Below are 19,817 nucleotides of genomic sequence, written 5' to 3' on the forward strand. Positions count from 1 at the left end.
ATAAATGTATTTTCTAATTTCTAATAATGAAAATGAGTACATAATTTTTATAATTAACTTGTTCTTTTTTTTAATGTTAAATGAATTTATTTGTTTTGAAATTTGAAATTCCGTGAATAATTGAAATTTTGTTATACTTAATATATAATTATCATTTATTACATCATCTGGTTTTTAAATCCAGTTCAACCAGTTGAATCAGTGAACCAGTAAGGTGTTCGGTTCGTTATCCGATTCAGTCTTGAAAACATTGTTTTTAATTAAAAGGGAAAAATGTTCGGATAGTCCCTGTGGGATGATGTGCGGTGGTGAAAGATGGAGGTGGTGAAAGGTGGAGGTGGTGAAAATTGGGGAAGATGAAGAGGGTGGGATGGGTGATGGGTTCCACATAAATTTTTAAATATTAATTAAATTTCTTTTAATATTTTAGTTATTTATTTAACAGTAAGAGTATTTAGGTCATTTCACACCTACTTAACTGAAAATATTAACCTTCATATGCTTCAAGGACTATTTGAGAATGAGTGTGCAAAAGTTAAGGACTATAGCTGTAATTTTAGAAGTATATTGACTATATGTAAAATCTGAGCAAACTACAAGGACGATCCGGACATTTTCCTGTAATTAAAAGAAGTTAAGTGAAAAAGAGAAAGTAGAAAGGAAAAACTTGACAAAAATAGAATAGATGAAGGTGCAAAAGAGGGAGAATAGTAGAAAGTTAAACTTGCAACAGCTGGCCTCAAATCAATCTAAGAGCACCACGCAACACGTTACCCTCTTCAACAGCCCCCTAACCCCCAACACAACACAACACAACACCATGCTTTCTCTCTCTACCACCACTCTCTCTCCGTCGCAACTTCTGCACCATCACCGTCGCTCATGTTCCTTCAAGCTCCGAGCTTCTTCTCCTCTCAATTCCAATTCCTTCTCCGATCACCGAGTTGTTGTCACCAGAGAACGCGGCAAGAATGACAAACTCATTACTGCTCTTGTAATTTTCTCTAGATTCTCATTTCACCTTTTGCTTCTTTATAATTGTAGATTATTGTTCAATTTCAGTTGTTTATTTACTGATGATGCGTATGAAGGTTGATAAAAGTGTGAGATTGATTAAACATGATTCTGTAGTTATCAGATTTATTGTATTATATTAATCTCAACTTGAGGAAACAAATATCCATTAAAGGATTAATTTTTATTATTAGTTTATTTATTTTTCGTCTTTTTGAATCTCGAGGGGTCATTCCCATTATGGTAACGTTTATATATTGAATCACGAGCTTATTTTTTTTGCCTGTTTGAACATCTGAGGGGTCATTCTGTTATGAAACTCATTGCGCTTCTTATAGATTATGTTGCTTTGTTTTTTATTTATACATAAAATTGCCATGTAAAATTGTAAATAATGAACTTTATGGTAAATTTGCTTGTTATTACTATTTACCATCTGGAGTCTGGACAGAAGGCTGAACCTTCAAATTTTGACATTCAGAACTGTTTAATTACCACACAAAGAAAAAACAAACAACTATTTATTAACCACTTAGGGAATGTGCAATGAACTCTACGGACAGGGCCACGTTGGTGATGTGACCGCACCTCCACGAACCGCTCAAGGACGTCTCCGCCTCTCACACAATCCCCCTTTTTCCCGCCCCTTGCCTCTCTTCGCCACTTCTGTAAAGTCAGTTGACGCCCCTCCGTCTCCATCCACCTAAGGGATGGACACCCACACGGATGTCGGTTGCAAATGGACTTACTAACAACAAACGTTCTTTATCCGGTCAACACTCAATGGAAAAATCCAGTCACTTAGTTACATAAAAGTATCAAGGAGGTCATATCATGAGTCATGACTACAACTAATGCAACCAGTATGTCATGTTCCATGTTCGCTCTGGTGCTTATTTTGATATGATTTTATTCTTCTTGTGCTAACATTATTATGTTTGTAAGTTGATAGTAGAGTTAATGGACATTGTCATTTATTGTTAGTTTGCTACCTACGTATTAATAACTTTTAACTGTGGAATGCCATTGTAGAATCTTGGAGTTATTGTTTAGACCGTTTTAAAGTATTTGACGTTGTATTAGATCATTTGTGTTGAATAGGCAAAACATGGGATTAACAGTTTGGAGCTTCCTCTAATTCAGCATACGCAGTTGCCTGATCTCGACAAACTTGTTTCCCTATTGAGTGGTAAGCTCCTACTCCTTAATTTGAGCTTGTTGTATCTCTCTTACGTGACTAAGATTAAATCTGATTTACTTAATTTGGTAGAATCTAGTCGTTTTAACCATGGCCGGCCCTGGGGTTGGGCGGGGAGGACCACCGGCCAGGGCCGATATTTCGAGGGGCACATTTTTTTATTAAAAGAAACCCGATATGTATATGTAAAATATTTTTTTAATAGGGTACACAAACATCAACATAGGCCCACTTACAAAACTATTCTTATGGTTTACATTAGTTATTGACCCCTTTGGCATTAGGTTTAGACCTTTAATGAGCCCAATACCCAATTTTATTAAGGCCTAAGGGCACATTTTTTCGAGCTCGAACAAGGTACACAAATTCTCAGGGTCGGCCATGGTTTTAACTCATTTCTATTTAGAAGCAGGATTCATATAATGTGCAGTCACAAACCATATCTGGCACATGGCACCCAATTAAGCAATAGCCTGTAATTTTGCTGTTTGATGATTATATATATAAAACTTCTCTGATGGTCTCATATAGTAATTAAAATTTCATAAGATGGGATTTAGTTGGATATTCTGATCGTATTTCTCTTCGCATCATTAAAGATTTTTCTTTTGATAAAACCTGTGACTATTTATCTCAACGCCGTTTAACACTTATCTTTTTATGATATTTTGGTTGGCAGCCGCTAGTTTTGATTGGATCATCATAACGTCACCCGAGGCAGCTCTTGTGTTTCTTCAAGCTTGGAAGTAAGTTTGGAAATCTCTTTTCTATAATATCGTATCACAACTGTTTATGCATTATTTTGTTTACTAAATAAGATTCATGACTTTCGATGAATGTTTATTATATTCTTTGTTCATCACATCCCACCCTATCTTAGCTTGTATCTAATCGTCAACTATGAATTAAGAAAATGATGCAAGTTCTCTCTAAATGCCCATAGATGGGTGTCCGTTGTTAATATTATGTATAAGCTATAAACAACTTATTAGTATTTTTTTTTTACCAAACACCTCGCGTACGTGAAGCTCTCGCATCCATTATTTCAATATAAAAATATGTTAGTTTTTTCATATATTTGAACACTTTCAGTAAGTTGACACGTTATTCTCATTTCATATTCTATCTCAGAGCTGCTGGGACCCCAAGTGTGAAGGTAGCTGTGGTTGGAAGTGGTACAGCGAGCGTTTTTCATGAAGCTATGCCTTCATCTAAGCAATTAATTGATGTTGCCTTTACTCCGTCAAAAGGTGTCTATACATTTCTCCCATTCATAATATAAAGTATTAATCAGCATACATATTTACAAAAAGATGCATCTGAATAGATGTAGTGGAAAATTTTTATCTTTATGATCTTCTTTTGCAGCAACCGGTAAAGTTCTCGCTTTAGAGCTGCCCCATTACCAGAATGATAAATCCACAGTTTTATATCCTGCATCTGCAAAAGCTAGTCATGACATAGGTATGTGGTTAATAAATCATTTGTTACATATAGATATGACTAATATAAAACAAAGATTAATGGAATTGAACTTTTTGTTTTTGTAATAATGTGCTAAATGTGTATTGTTTGTCCTCTTACGAAGTTGCACTAAAAGCTTACCATGGGTTGTGTTTTTCAGAGGAAGGTCTTTCTAAACGTGGATTTTACGTCACAAGATTGAATACATACACAACGGTACATATCTTACTTCTTTAAATGCTGCTTCAATAAAAGTTCTGACTTCTAAGTATTGATTTTCTCGTGTGTTTTAGGAACCTGTCCAACACGTGGATCAAATGCTTCTCAAGCAAGCACAATCTGCTTCTGTAGTTGCAGTTGCATCACCTTCTGCAATTCGGTAACGTGTTTTTTTCATTCTCATGATATGTTTCTTCCTGTTAAAATAACATATCTCAGCTTAGACAGATTTTAACTTTTTATCTTATCTTGCAAACAGTGCTTGGTTCGATCTTTTACCCGAACCAGATAACTGGAACGGTTCCATTGCATGCATCGGTGAGACAACCGCTTCAGCTGCGAGAAAATTGGGCTTGAGAAATATATACTACCCATCCAGCCCCTCTTTTCAAGGGTAATAACTAATAATTTGTAATTTCTATAGCGTATAATATTAGGAACTCTATGTGAGCTACTGTCAAGTTATAAACTTATATTACATTTGTGTTTGACAGATGGGTTGACAGCATTCTTGATGCTTTACAAGTCCATAATCAGTTCTTGAAAGCCTAAAACCAATGTTTGCGGCATCTTGTTTTTGAGGTAACGTTTTATACGGGAGCTGATGTTCATAAACATCTCTAGTAACACCATGAAGAGCATCTTGAGGAAGCATAATTTTGTAACAATTGTTTATAAATTTTACATATTGTAAATCAACATTTACAAGTTAATTATAATCAGGTAGTTCGTGATTCCGACTTGTAGTCTCGTACTAACATTCTTTGTAAAGGAATAATTATAATAATAGCAAATTAAACTTATGTTTCTGCGCATCTTGCAAATCACTATATTTGTATACGTTTATTATTTTGCTAGCAAGTTACATAACTGAGAAAAAACGAGCCATCCGTTACAAGAATTTGAGCTGTTGAAAATCTTTCAGAACTCTCCACTGGTACTTTCCGCATCTCATAAGAACTTGAAGTATAATTAAATCAAGTCCATCGGTCATTATTCATTAAACTTTAATTAGTTTATTGTTTGTGTCCAGATTATTCGGTTGAAGATGGAGGAAGTATTCCTTGAAGGAATGATGAGATCATGACTAATGCTCTTTGTGGTTGGTAGCTCGGGACTGTATGCCCTGCGCCTCTTACTGTCGTCAATACCATTGATCCTTCGTAGCCTACCACATATCCTCCAACCTATCAAATTTGTCGCATCATTTTGTTAATTTTACATTTTCATAATTTTTATGGTTCAAGTGTTGGAATACTGTGTACCTCTTTGTTATAGTACCACGGTCGCCATGGAATCACTACTGGTATTTTCAACTTGTTTACAGAATACCTCGAGGATGTTACTGGGACCCGTCCATCGATGTCCCCACTGTAGATTCAATATGTAAAGATATTATGCTTTATTTGCTTGTACAAAGACTCCTTAAAAGGGGTTTATGTAGGATTTACCTGTATATCCAAACAATAATCTTGTCTTCAACTAGCTGATTGATAGTAGGCAAAATGGTTGTTGGGCTGTCTGTCCATCCAACACCACTACACACATTAGGAAAATGATTAGTCAGCCCCTTTATTACTACTAACCATGATGTGAAACCTTTGTGTTTATAGTGTTAGTATGTAAAGTTACAAAATAGATGTACCCGCAAGGCGACCATGAGGTATTTCGGGCATGAAGAGCTTCTTGCACATCCGCTCGATTCAGATAGGTGGTTACATAATCATCAGAACATGGATCAAAAGACTTCACCTGTAGAAGTACATCATGTTAAAATATTATTTAGTTACAAGTTGCGACTTGTTAGATGGTCAATTGAACCTCATTCTATATCTATATTAATTTTCAACATAACCAAGGAAAGTGAATTAACGGTAATGGCGTCAGCCGTCAGATGAACGTCGGTGACGAAAGTTACTATTTCACCATGTGACCATTCGAAGCCGGTAGATCGTTGATGATGGTTAGCAGGAGGTCGGATAGTTATTATTAAAATACAAAATTAAAAAACAATTCATCTCTCCTTTCAAAATCATTATTAATAATTTTTTTACACCTGTAAATTTCTTATATTCACGAATACATGTAAATTTAATTTCTAACATTTTATTCGAATAATGATAAGTGTAAAAAAATCGAATTTGATCAAGTTTTTGCTGTGTTTTCATTGGTTCTCACGGTTTCGACAATATTTAGCGTTAGATGAATCAGGGACTTACAGATCCCGGGGATCCAGGTTTTTGTGCATCTCTATCACATAGCGGAGCATAGATGTTGTATATGTCGATATAACCATATTCATTGTATCCTTGGCTCTGATACTCCTCACATTTATCGGAGAAATTTCCAGAAATGTAATCACAATACTTGTTGATTCCTGCATTAGTCTCATCAGAGTTTAGAGCATGTGTCCAGAAATAGTCAAACATCCCTTCATAAGAGGTCACTACTAGAAAAGTGGGTTTTTGTCATGAAATTTTTGGTCACAAAATAGTAGCAATTTCCCTGTTGTCACCATTTCGCCACCGAAAATGCGGTGACAAAAACACCCATGTCAATTGCCCTAATGCCACCAAATAGCCACCATTTTCTTATTTTGCCACCTTATTTTTGCCACCACAAAACTGGTCAAAATTATTTGCCACCGCTTCTTGTTTGCTACTGTCCACCTTGTTTGCTACCGATTTGCCACCATTTAACCACCATGTTTGCTACCGATTTGCCACCATTTAACCACCATTTTCATTGAAAGTTTGCTACCGTCCACCTTGTTTGCTACCGATTTACCACCATTTAACCACCTTGTTTGCTACCGATTTGCCACCATTTAACCACCACCTTCATTGAAAGCTTGTTGAATTATTTGCTACCATTTTGTGATTGCTTGAATATTGGTTTTTTATTCAGGTTGATTTTTCATTTTTCCCTGCTTTTTTCATAAAAATTACATAATCAATAAAATTACAAAATGATATAAAAAGTCTAATAAGATCACGAAAACCCAAAATTATATAAAACATATGTGTATCAAAAGCATATAAACATTCTAATAGAAATACCAGCTAAAACATCAAATGACTTAAGAAAATCTTAATACGATAAACATCGAAACATTCAAAACCAAGTGTTTGAAGCCTATCTTCAAGTTGTACTTGTTAACATAGCTTCAATTTGTGACATGGTATCGAGCATAGCATCTTTATCCACCTTATCTTTTTCTTTTTCAGCCAACAACCCGGCAATAATTCCATTTAGCCTTTCTTTTTCTTCATCATTTTCCTTAACGAGCTCCTTGATAATTAAGTTCAACATTTCAATCTACAAAACAACCAATGATGACTAAGTTCAACTTTTCAATATACAAAAAAATTCTCTTTATTGTTGTTTCTAGTTTCTAGTTTTACTACTATTTCCAGTTTTAGAAAATTACGATATTCAACCTGACACCATCTTGACCCCATCAACCAACACGCTCGTCTTGCATTTTCTAACATAGACTAGGGATTTCAATTCTAAAATCTAGTTTTTGATTCGATATAGTAGACATTTAGACGTGAGAAGTCGGTGTACAAACCTCAGACATGAAATCGGTATCATAACAAAGAATTTACCTATGCATAAAAATCTTGTTAGACATTTGCTTCCTTGGTAGCACCTACGTGCGAGAAAACAAAGAGCTATTAGCAACGAAATGGGAAAAAAATAAGTCTACTATCAAAAATATTACCTCAAACATGAAAATTTGGTGAGACATCGCTTCCAGCGTTCGCAATAGCTCAACTAGAAGCTGCCATAAAAAAATAACAATGAAAATATAAGATGCTCACTTAAACCGTCATTAAGTGAAAATATAAAATGTTATGACAATGAAAATATTTTGGTGAGTAGAATCTTCACCACTTATATGACAATGAAAATATAAAATGTTACCATAATACATCCTTGAACCCTTTCATCTAACATGTGACACCATGAGCAACAAAGCAAGCCCTTTATTTTGAAAAGTCTGCAAAAAAGGATAGTCTTGACACATAAGATGCTCACTTAAACTGTCATTAATTAATGTAAAAAGAAAAAAAAAACAGAGCAGCATATGGAAAATCACCTGCATGAATGTGTTGAGAACATATTTACAAGACCTTAAAGAGGGACAAACAGGCTAATGTCAATGTCCTTGCACAAAAAAAACATATAAAATCAAATCCAAGTGTGAAAGATATATAATATAAGTAGAGCAACGATTACCTTAGTTGCCAAACAAGATGCAAGCCTGTTAGCATAATCCTTGTTTTAGCGACTTATTCACCACTAGGCCATGGGTATGTTTGAACACCTTAGAAAATGAATCCGGCCGTTGTCATAATTTCACATTTCAGATGTGTATGTGAATGGTCACTAAGTGTCAAATGTTGATTTTGTTTCATAACCGTCGTTTTATGTAAATAGAGCATACAGATACTCATAGTCAAAAGGTGTTGACCAATTTGGTTGTACAGGAAATGTGTACTTAAATTGTTGGCACTTGAAAGATTACTTGCAGTGAATGTCTTATTGGCGGTGGGTTGCCGGCAGGGGCAAACTTACGTAGTAGGATACGGGTTCACCGGAACCCATTGACTTTTGAATTTTTAGTAGAGATTATATAAAAAAACTGAGTGAACTCATATATAAATATTAAGTGAACCCAATATCAAAGTTTAACTTAATGCAGCTAGCAGAGGGCGTGTTTTTATGGAAGATGTCTCAAGTTCGAGCCTCTCTGCTGTGTTTTATACCTTTTTTAATCTAAGACGTGTAGTTAGGGGTGTGAATTTATGACACGACCCAAAAACCCGACACGAACCTAACACGAAATTCACGGGTTTAGGTTTAGTCTAAACGGGTTCGGGTCAGTTTCAGGTTGAATCCGTGAACATGTTTAGGTTAACGGGTCGGGTTGGCGGGTTGACCCATTTAATACATTTATACTATATTATATTTTTTTACAATAAAATTTTATGTCATAAAATTAAATGGGGTGTGTATTTTATGCCATAATTATAACTTAATAAGAGAAATTAACATAGATCTTATAAATATGATATTATTATATACATTTGTGTTTCTTAAGTAAATTTTAATTTTAATATATTAATTTCAGAAAAAAATAAAAAAATCGGGTTGAACGGCCCGTATTCGGGTCAACCCACGAAACTTCGGGTCGTGTTCGGGTTCATATGTATGATACGATTTTCTGGTTCGGGTCGGGTTCGGGTTTATGTAAAATTTTTGGGTTTGGGTCGGGTTGAACCCGCCAACCCACGAACACGACCTGTTTAATACCCCTACGTGTAGTTGATAATCAAACTCAGATGGCATAAAATATGCAACATTAAAGAACATACATACTGTCATATCAGTCTTTGATGACCAATATACCACTTAGTAAGACAGAGTTAAGAAAAATTATAGAGCACAATCAATTTTACCAACATTCATCCTTAGAAACAAGAATTTTTTTCTAAAGGAAAAGAACACACTGTTTATTTAAAGAACCAAAAAATGAAAAGTTACATCTTTTGGGACAGAGGAAAGTTAAAAAAAATCAATAAAATGAATTGTCATCTTTTGCTTCAATAAATGGCAACAGACTCCAAAAGTAATTTCTTATTAGCAATAAAATAATCTAAAGGCACTAGTAGTGTGAATCATATACAAAACATATGCATGAAAAGGCACAAGCAAGTAACTACAATAAACAGAAAACGTTAACCCAAAGTAGTAAATGATTGAGCAGTTTAAAGCTTTCACAAGTAAAAGTTGTTGACAGAAGAACTACCAATATAAAGATACAAATGCTAATTCCTTGGGTGGTTTACACAACTCGTGTGCCTAAGAAGATATACCTGATGGTTTTGAGGTACATACATACACTAAGGGTACAATAGTACATCAAAGGTGATGTAAAAAACACTGGCGATCTAAACAATTACAAACACGTTCAAATCCACAAGCACTTTTAAGTGTAATGTGCAGTCATTTCAACTTAAGTTCAGGTAAAACGATAACTTGTCAGCACAACATAAGTATATGTTGTGAGAAATTTGTGGTAAACTTTCTACTTATTAACGTTTAGTTGTGAGAAATTTGACCCAACCCGAACCAACCTGAAAATTTTAACGTTTGGTTGTGAGAATTTGACCATCGGAACAAAAAGAAAACCCATAGGAAAAACTTCACGGGTCCACCACTGGTTTCTAGAATGTTATAATATCATAAACGTAACATCCTTTTAACACTAAAGTATCCCTGTCTTTTGACCACAGTAAAAAGAAGATCAAAAGATCACAATGTCAAACAGTGAAACTAAGCAATAGATAATCTAACATCATAAAATTCATAAGATGCAAAAAGATATGGAGAGCAATAAGTTATATCATTAACACACAAATTGAGTAACTTTAGGTTCCAAATGATCAGTTTTAGATAAACAAAATGTCATTGGTTGCATTGCAACTTCTAGAACCATACACTCTGCATCATCCCATTTTAGAAGCAATGTTTTGGTCAGGTTGTTAATGATAGGTTTACGGAGAAAACCTACAAACTCCCAAGATAGATAACCCTAGAGGGAGCAAACACACAAGCAAAAATTGCAAAAAAAATTCATTGAGACGTTTCATCAAACATGTGGTGGGCATGGTTTAATCTTGCAAATAAAAATGAACTAAAATTGGTCAAACAAGCCATAAAATCACATGAACTAAACAAGATTCATGCTAACTTGCAAAGTAACTGAATTCTAAATCAAAAGTCTAAAGGATTCATGCTAACTTACCTAAGGTTATCGACTATTTGCAAGAATGAACGCGAACAGAAGCTTTTAGGGTAGTTGCAAGTGGGATTAAGGAAGCGAAACCATTGGGAATTGAAGGTTACGTAGCTCAAACAAATCAGACGTAAGGGAGGGGAGGGGGAGCAGCCCTGAAAGGTGAAATTGCTTGTGTTTCTGAGTTCTTCAATCAAATCAGACGTAAGGGAGCGGAGGGGGAGCAGCAATTTAGAATTTTGGTAGAGTTTTGATTAAAACCCTAATTAATCAATTTTTGAAATGCGCGGATCCATTAAAAAAATTATCCCGCCTAATTAAATTTTCATGTTGCCACTACAAATATGGTCGCAATTAAAAGATACATGTGATTTAGATATATTTTTATAATACTTATTAAAATTATTTGTTATTTTCCACAAATTTGCTACCGAAAGTAAACGGTGGCAAAATTTCCTACCATTTTGTTACCATATCATACTAAATACACGTATTTGCATTTTTGTGGCAAATCAATCACTAAATTTGCTACCATTTTCTTTTCAGTAGCAAATTTTGGTCACAATTGCCCATTTTTCTGGTAGTGGGTAGTGTCATCTATCCAAGCATTCCCAATCTGCACAATCAAATAATGCATTAGTGCTTGCAGTCTTGAAAGTATGCCATATCAATATAGGTAGGGTAGGTTTTACTTACTGCTATTCCTTTGAGGTTAATAACTGTTTGGTTTGTTTTCTTGTTCTCTGCGACAATGAGGGAAGCAAGCTGAGGTACATAGTGGCCAGCATAGCTTTCACCTGTGATAAAGAAATCTCGGGTTTTGTATTGAGGGAATCTATTTAACCAGTTGACGAGGAAAGTATACGAGTCTTTAGCTGTCTGTTTGTCGCCTGTTGTGTAGTCAGAACTTCTATTTGAATATGAGAATCCCACTCCAGCCGGTGACTCCAAGAATATTACATTAGCCACTGTCCATTATTACGTTTACGTTTAGCCCTTTACGTAATATTTATGCAAACAGTATACGAATGCAATGAGTTTGTGTTATTACCACTATTCCATGCATAGTCATTGCGGTAGAGTGTTTTCCCATCACTGTTGACCCGAAAGGGTCCAAGTTCTTCCATAGCTCCATATCCAAAGGATGAGCATCCAGGTCCTATAAAATTTATTTTTATTTTTCTTTCTCATTAAAAAGCCAAAACATCAAATTATAAAGAAATAGCAGGTAAATGGGCAACAAGTTACACCGCAACCCCCTTTGACTTGCGAAACCAATCCTACTAAAGACGAATCAACTCTTAAGGGTCGAGAAATTACTATTCACGACCTGCTGGACCTGTTCAGGAATTTCACGGCTTCCGGGGCTAGAATAGCCTCATAAATTTAGATATCATGCTGATGTTTGATTCTTTTTTCTTGTTTAGATTGAAACATTATAATTGCATTTTTATGGGTCGTGTTCGGATCGGCCTGTTGGTTTTGTGGGTTGACCCATATAGAACGTTTTTTATATAGTTTAAAAAAATTGTTTCTCCTAATTTAAACTCATTGGGTATTTTATGCCAATATACAAAGTATGAAAGAGAAATAGTCATCAGGTTTTATAGTTTAAAGGTAATTATTTTATATACATTTGTATTTTTGGTTGTAAATTGTAATTTTAGAGTATTAATATGAAAAAAAAATAAAAAAAAATATTAATTTTCAGGTAAAACCACGGAACTTGTGTTGTGTTCGGATTCACGTGTCTGATACAATTTTCAGGTTCATGTTGTGTTTAGGTTGGTGTCAAATTTTCGGCATAACATGTCGCATGTGAATACGACCCAATATGTATTACCTCCATTGAGCCACAGGACTAGAGGTTTGGTTGAAGAATTCTGAGGCGATTCAGCAAAATAATAAAACAACGCTCTTCCAGCCTCTGCGTCTACTGTTACATATCCTGCATACTGCTCAAAATCCGCTACTGGTTGGCCTGGCAGCTTATCAATCCTGTCTGCCTCCAATGATCCTTCTTGAGGTACCGTATAAACCGGAGATAAATTTGATATATCTTGTTTTGTCCATGATTCTGCATGCGGTGGATTCTCTGATCTTCTCGACTTGATCAATTTGTTTAGTTTGCTGATCTGGTTATCCTTGCTTGCAACAGAAATACCGATAAGGTAAAGTGAAACAACTATTAACATCAAATATGACATTCGCGTCATTTTAGTTGTACGTAACTGGTAATCTAGTATCATCTTATATGTGTTTTGTGTGTATGTATGTGTATGCATCTGTCTCTATATATACACACACACTATCATATAGATTCATTTAGCTGGCTTGCTCTTGTTGCAATGTCATTTCCAAGGCTCATTGTACTTCTCTTTGAAATCTCCACCTTTATTTTATAATATAATTTGGCAGTGACATTTTGCAGTATCTGATTGTAAACTTCTCCCATGAACCATCTCATGTTTTCGACGCGTGCAGTGCAGGCACTTTAACATTTGCGTAAATGAACATCATATATAGAAGTTTGACCAGAACCCATTTGACAAGCTACATGACACAACCAATCCATTTTGCCAGCTTAGTTATTTTCATTATTCCAACACCACATTGGCATTTCTTCAGTTTTTGGTTAACGCCGTATATGTAATTTGGTCTGCCTCAGTGGTACTGGTTGGGCCAGCCCAAGAGTGGTATATGGAAAAATAAAGAGAAAAGACTGTTTGGCAACTTCTGAATGGTTAAGCGCTGAATTAGTAAGAGGTCTGAACAATTAAGTGCTGAACCAGTAAGAGGTCTGAACCATTAAGAGCCAGTATAATGCTTAACCGTTCAGAGGCAAATGTCTGACCAATTCAGATTAGAGGTCTTAACCATTCAGACTCAGTATAAAACTTAACCATTCAAACATGTGCTCGCGAAACAAACAGACTGAACCATTAAGTGCTGAATCAGTAAGAGCTCTGAACCATTAAGAGCCTCATTAATAGGTAAACAAACAGCCCTTAGACGTATGTCGTCGTCTCGATATTAAGAGGATAAATTAGACACAAAGTACCAATCTTTTGTTAATTAACATTTAGATAATATATATGACCAGAAATTCATAACATCCAAATGATTTAAGAACTTGTAAGTAACATGCCGATCATTTTTATTTTCCGTTTTAAAGAACTTGTAACATGCCGATCATTATTTATTTATTTATTTTCCGTTTTAAATTATATAAATCATAACTATATAAATAAACGAAATCACAAAAGAAAAGAATCCAACGAGGGTAATGAGATACAAGAGAAAGATCAATAAACAATAAAAGTCTTTTTTTATTATAATAAACAAACTCAATACGATTACAAACTAATGGCAGGTAGACGAGCAACAAGCTGCGTCGCTATCCCTTTCTGAATAGCAAACCCTACTCTGCTAAACACAAAATTATGCCCCTTAACATGTGCGGTGTTACTGCTTACCACCTGTTGAACCCGCTTTAGGAACCGCACCGCGTCAAGGGCGAGAGCGCCAAATTTATCGAAAGCGAACGGGACGAACACGTGCTGATTCTCGATGCAAGCTTTTTCGTGTTTAGCTACTTTGCCCGCCTCTGTCTTGGTTATCGCCTGTCCCGCCACAAACCCGTGGTCCCTTAGCCCAACGAGGGGGGACACACCTGTCAAATCGACACACGCGTGTTTCCCTCCTTCCCATCCAAAAACAAGAATGTCAGCGGGCCGTAGCGTAGAACTCCCTTCTAATGGATCAGTCAAGAAGTTCACCGGAGCTTCTTTTTTTGCCGAGATCCATGCTCGCTTAAGGACATCATACAACACATCTCGAACTAAATCATGTCGATATTTAAAGCCCGGTAATTCTTTGCAATGTACTGCATGCTCCCCAAAAGAATCCAAGCAACACTTCCGACATACAGGACACGGGTCATCAACCGGGAAAAGGGGTATCATTAAACGGTACTTGAGGATAGCCCGGTATTCCACAGCCGACATACATTGCCCTAAACCTTCGATGGGAACAACAGACAGGAAATCCTGAGCATAGGGGGCTCGCAAACACTCAAACACGGCTTGCTGGCGAGGGGAAAAGGCAAACTTCTTTTCAAATGTCTTGACGATTTCGCCATATAAGGCATTCGCCAGAATTTTCTGGGCTTTAATAGGGGCGGTGTCTTTAATGTAGAAACCGCCAAGATCAAGATCGGGAAGAGAACTATGCAGATTGTCCAAAGCACCCTTGTAATCAGAGTCCAACAACTCTCCCCCACATTCGCGAAGGATGTGGTCTTGAAGAACCCAAGATTGGGCCCTTGAAGCCACAAAAGCGTAGGAAGAGGCATCCTCAGCTGAACAAATCCCAAGCCCCCCAAAACGTGTCGGGAGGGAAGCTAACCTCCATTGTAGGTCCCCGAAAAAGGCACCCCTACAAACAACAATGTCCTCGAACGCATTCCGAAGCCCCTTGTCAAAAACATAGACGGCTTCCCCGACATAAGAAGGCTGACACGTTCTAAGCCCAAACAGCAGTTTAGCAACCCCCATACACGAACGAAGCAGGAGGAGTTCGCTCTGAGGGTCCTTAAGGCGTTTGAGGCATCCCATCAGCTCAACCGCACATTTGGCTCTTTTGAGGGCCAAACCACTAATAAACTGCCCATCTCTACTGACAGCACCACCCAAGAGTTTCACACCATGCACCGGCCTACCAATCTCCCGCGGAAATAAACCCTCCTGAGTCTTCACCCCGTCGCATGTAGGCCAAAAAACTTCAGTTTTTTTAATGTTGAGAAGGAGGCCCAAGGAGGGGCCCTCCACTCTAATGATGTCTAAAGCCTTGGCAACCTGAGTAGCATCTCCAATAATGGTCCCATCATCTAGGTACCAGGCGTGAAAAAGAAGCTTACAACGATCCCTGATTCGGAGAACAAGAGGGTGTAAAACAAGGGCAAAAAGAAGAGGCCCTAAAGGATCCCCTTGCTGAACCCCCGTGGAAGACCAAATATAATCATTCCCCACATAAAGCCTAGTTGGTTGCCCATATAAAAAGTCAACCCAAGCAGAGATGGATGGACATATTTTCCTTACCTCATTTAAAAAAGCAGTTCTATCCACAAGGTTAAAGGCATTCGAGAAATCGACGGTAAGCATAGCCAAAGACCCGTCTCGGTAGTGCGCATTTAAGAGCCTGTTCGCACTATAAAGAACCGCCTCAGCCCCATTTGGAACGCCGACCCCAAACTGAAAGTCGCCAAGATATTTGGCCATATCCTTCCCCACCCCCTTCATCGCTACCTTGGAGACCACTCTCTTCCAGATCGAACCCACTGCAATAGGTCTAATCCCATTATCGGGCTTGAGAAGGGGCGTAAGAGGAGCAGATGCAACAAACTCCGCCAAACTCCTCGGACACCCCCTCGCAAAAATAGGTTAACCACAGCTGAAATCGCCCTGAGTAGGCTAACCGCAATCACGGACCCTTCACCACAAAGGGCGTCCAAAAGGTGTTGAGCCCTCAAACCATCTCTCCCACATGACGTCCCTTTCGGGAAGGATTTGATACACCCAAGCACACTGTCGGTCTCCACTACAAGGTGAGGTTCTGACGGAAGGAAAGCGGGCATGGTCGGAGGGGGCATGCACCGGTGTTTATCCATGAGAGCCTTCATAGTTTTCTTATCATGTGGCGCGACCCCAGAAGAACAAAGGACCTTAACTGCAGCGGTAAAATGACCATCGGCAACCTTACGTAAACACTGCTTGACATTAGAACTCGCATCCTCGCTTTTTTTTTTCCAGACATTTTCTTAAAACCCTCCGGACCCTCCTTCACAGGTTGAGCAAACAAAGACTGAATGAGAATGCCAAACCCCTCACGGTCACCCCATTGGGACAACGCCCGCTGTATACTGAGACATTGACCATTTTTCCTGTTGCCCGACCTTTTATCCTGGCGGCTAACCGGCGTAAATACACGCAAGGTACACCGAGGTAATAGCAGAAGTCGAATCCATGCATCAACCGAATCAGGCATAGCCACCACATTATTCAAAGTTGTGGTTAAGGCTTGGGCAAACGCCATGTAGCAACTAAAGGGGATGTTCTTAACAGTTATAATAGGAAGAGAGAAAACTCGGTCAAGTAGAGCAACATCAACACATACCTCTCCAGATGGGGAAACCTCCGATACGGTACACGGTCTAGGGACACCCACAATAAACCCCATTTCACCCACTTCCGTTGACACAAACCGAACAACCCGATCTTCATGGTGACACCCCCGCCGGAAAGAATGAAGGCACATGCACTCCCAACATAACCATTGTTCAGACAACCTAAGGGCTTCACAAACAGAGGTAAAAAGATTAGCGTCTTCAGCAATGGCACGCCTCAAATTATCTTTCCTATCATCCGAACCAAAATGGTGACGTTTAATATGAGTCATAAGCCTTGGGATCCCCTTAGACCCAGTGTCACGGTCCTCGGCCCCGGTTTGACCAGGTCCAGAGCCGCGAGCCAGGAAATCCCGTGGTATTAAATTTTAAGCGACAGCAGAAGTCTTTTTAAAATAGGATCTTTTAATATTAAAACTGCCCGTTTACATAAATTAGGGATAAAACCTTGTAATTTACAATAAGGTGATTTCACTGGGAAATCTTTATTTTACAAAACATGTTTCTTTATTTATTTATATTGAGCCACTTCTCTATGCTTGTAGTGCTTCACGGCACTTTTCTTGGATCACAATAGATCACCTGAAACATGTTTGAAAAAGGTTTTGTCAGCGGGGAAATACTGAGTGAATCATTCAGTTTACTAAAAATGACACATTGGTTATAAATTACAGTATTAAGAGCGATTACAATGTTTCTGATATCAAACCAACTACCCATGGTACTTTGTCACTCGACCCATTGGCCCTCTAATTGTCCAATGGTGTCTGTGATTATGGTCATATCACCCATTGGCTGCCCCAATGGTGAAGATTATCAAGTAATGTATACAAAACCCCACATACCGGCTGTAATTGAAGACTACAAAGACTTAATCCCTGTAATTATAACTTTAAAAATAACTTGGAGTTTTGTAAAACAGTTGATAAAAAGAGAATGACTCACATTGCAGATTTAACGAGCAGTGTATAAGCTTACTGATTAGCCTTGATTAACCCAATTTAAACAACAATGCACACAAACAGGGTTAGTAACTAATACAGCAGTTACGATAATTCACGAGATTAAACCCTCACAATGATTAATAAAGTGCAATACTTAACAATTCAGCGGATTCACAATGAATGACAGAGTATAGTCCGAGTTCGGACAGCACTCAAACATTCAAGTCGAAATCACGATGAATAACAAAGTATAAACTCAATTTGAGCAGCACTCAAACAATCGTTGGATAGTTACAATCGATCGGACGTTGAATCGTAATAGCGATCGAGTTATTGCCCTGTTTTGCGGCAGCGTTTCGAGATTTTGTGTGTCTTGTGGAATGTTTCTGCTATAACTCAGCGTCTAATTTGAGTTTTATCGTCGTTCAAATGCCAAATTTCGATTGCCAATGCCTGCTATTTATACACTAATTTTGACATGCTTACGGACCGTAAGACTTTTATCCCTTACGGTCCGTAAGGGACACCTAATCACTATAGGGTAGCCTCGTCTGGGACTAGCCTAGCTGAGTTGACAACTTCGTAAAATTCGAATTTGACAGTGTTTTATTTAGATAATCGTAACTAGGGTTTACCCCCCCCCCTGAGTTTTAGGGGCCCTGATTCTGATTCCGATTGTTCTGAAAATTTTAGGGTTTGCGCAGAATCACTTAGGTGTCTCAATTAGGGTTTCCTTATTGGATAATTAACATACTAAGTATTTAATTTAAGTGAGAGTTGTTACATCCTCCCCACCTTAAGAAAAATCTCGTCCTCGAGATTTACTGGAATAGATGAGGATATTTCCGCTTCATTTCTGATTCCAGCTCCCAAGTGTATTCTGGTCCTCTCTTTGAATCCCATTTGACTTTGACTAGCACTAGACGTTTGTGCTTGAGAAACTTGATTTTTCTATCTTCTATCTGTAGTGGTTTCTCTACAAATTTTAATTTTTCATTTACCTCTACATCTTGAAGAAGTACTACCAGGGATTCGTCAGATAAACATTTCTTGAGATTGGATACATGAAACACATCATGTACTCCAGCTAGCTCTTCTGGTAGTTGTAATCGATAAGCAACTGGTCCTATTCGTTGCATTACTAGAAATGGTCCTACGTATCTTGGACTTAGCTTTCCTTTCTTACCGAATCGTACTACTCCTTTCCAAGGAGAGACTTTCAAATGTACCTTGTCTCCGACTTGAAATTCTAGTGGCTTGCGACGATTGTCTGCATAGCTTTTCTGGCGATCTCTAGCCGTCTTTAGTCTTTCTTTGATTTGAGTTATCTTGTCTGTGGTTTCTTGTACAACTTCTGGACCTGATAATTGACTTTCTCCTATTTCTGCCCAACAAACTGGAGTTCTGCACTTGCGTCCATACAGTGCTTCGAATGGGGCAGCTTCGATGCTTGAATGATTTATTATAGGAGAATTCAATTAAGGGTAAGTGGTTATCCCAATTACCACCAAAATCAATTACACATGCTCGGAGCATGTCTTCCAGGGTTTGTATCGTCCTTTCACTTTGTCCGTCTGTTTGAGGATGATATGCAGTACTTAAATTGAGTCGGGTTCCCATTGCTTCTTGGAAACTAGTCCAGAAATGGGAAGTGAAACGACTATCCCTATCTGATACAATGGAGAGTGGGACTCCATGTAAAGATACTACTTCATCTACGTACAAAAATGCTTCAGATAGCTCACTCATGCTGTTTAGCATATATGCAAAATGTACAAAAATGCTGAGTTAAAATCTTATAAGGAAATCTAAACAAACATTTAGTTTTATTGCATATTGAAAGACTAATTTTACAAAAGATAATGGAAAATTTAAACCACACTAGGATTTATTTATTTACGGAGTAGTAATTTTCTACTAGACCAGGCTTATTGGTAGTTTAGAGGTTTGCATTCTCTGCTACGGTAGCTAGCATATAAAGATTTG

At 37.5% G+C, this 19,817-nt stretch overlaps 3 protein-coding genes across 3 annotated transcripts; 1 reads left to right on the forward strand and 2 right to left on the reverse strand.

Annotated features, from left to right (window-relative positions):
- Window positions 1-751: 751 nt before the first annotated feature.
- Window positions 752-4,704, forward strand: LOC110879462 (uroporphyrinogen-III synthase, chloroplastic). Its single transcript, XM_022127927.2, has 9 exons — window positions 752-994; window positions 2,116-2,203; window positions 2,892-2,958; window positions 3,344-3,462; window positions 3,581-3,676; window positions 3,837-3,892; window positions 3,970-4,055; window positions 4,155-4,289; window positions 4,390-4,704. The coding sequence occupies exons 1-9, from the start codon at window positions 821-823 to the stop codon at window positions 4,445-4,447; spliced, it is 879 nt and encodes a 292-aa protein (XP_021983619.2). The 5' UTR covers window positions 752-820; the 3' UTR covers window positions 4,448-4,704.
- Window positions 4,705-4,928: 224 nt separating this feature from the next.
- LOC110879461 (serine carboxypeptidase 1) lies at window positions 4,929-12,930 on the reverse strand. Its single transcript, XM_022127925.2, has 9 exons — window positions 12,547-12,930; window positions 11,755-11,862; window positions 11,400-11,671; window positions 11,296-11,319; window positions 6,115-6,342; window positions 5,541-5,647; window positions 5,347-5,433; window positions 5,161-5,266; window positions 4,929-5,082 (listed from the first exon to the last, which is right to left on the reverse strand). The coding sequence occupies exons 1-9, from the start codon at window positions 12,917-12,919 to the stop codon at window positions 4,930-4,932; spliced, it is 1,458 nt and encodes a 485-aa protein (XP_021983617.1). The 5' UTR covers window positions 12,920-12,930; the 3' UTR covers window position 4,929.
- An 84-nt stretch (window positions 12,931-13,014) lies between these two features.
- On the reverse strand, window positions 13,015-16,003 carry LOC110876705. Its single transcript, XM_035977115.1, has 2 exons — window positions 14,180-16,003; window positions 13,015-13,095 (listed from the first exon to the last, which is right to left on the reverse strand). The coding sequence occupies exons 1-2, from the start codon at window positions 16,001-16,003 to the stop codon at window positions 13,015-13,017; spliced, it is 1,905 nt and encodes a 634-aa protein (XP_035833008.1).
- Window positions 16,004-19,817: the final 3,814 nt, after the last annotated feature.

The sequence above is a fragment of the Helianthus annuus genome, chromosome 9 (genome assembly GCF_002127325.2).
Source record: "Helianthus annuus cultivar XRQ/B chromosome 9, HanXRQr2.0-SUNRISE, whole genome shotgun sequence".
Taxonomy (NCBI): Eukaryota; Viridiplantae; Streptophyta; class Magnoliopsida; order Asterales; family Asteraceae; genus Helianthus; species Helianthus annuus.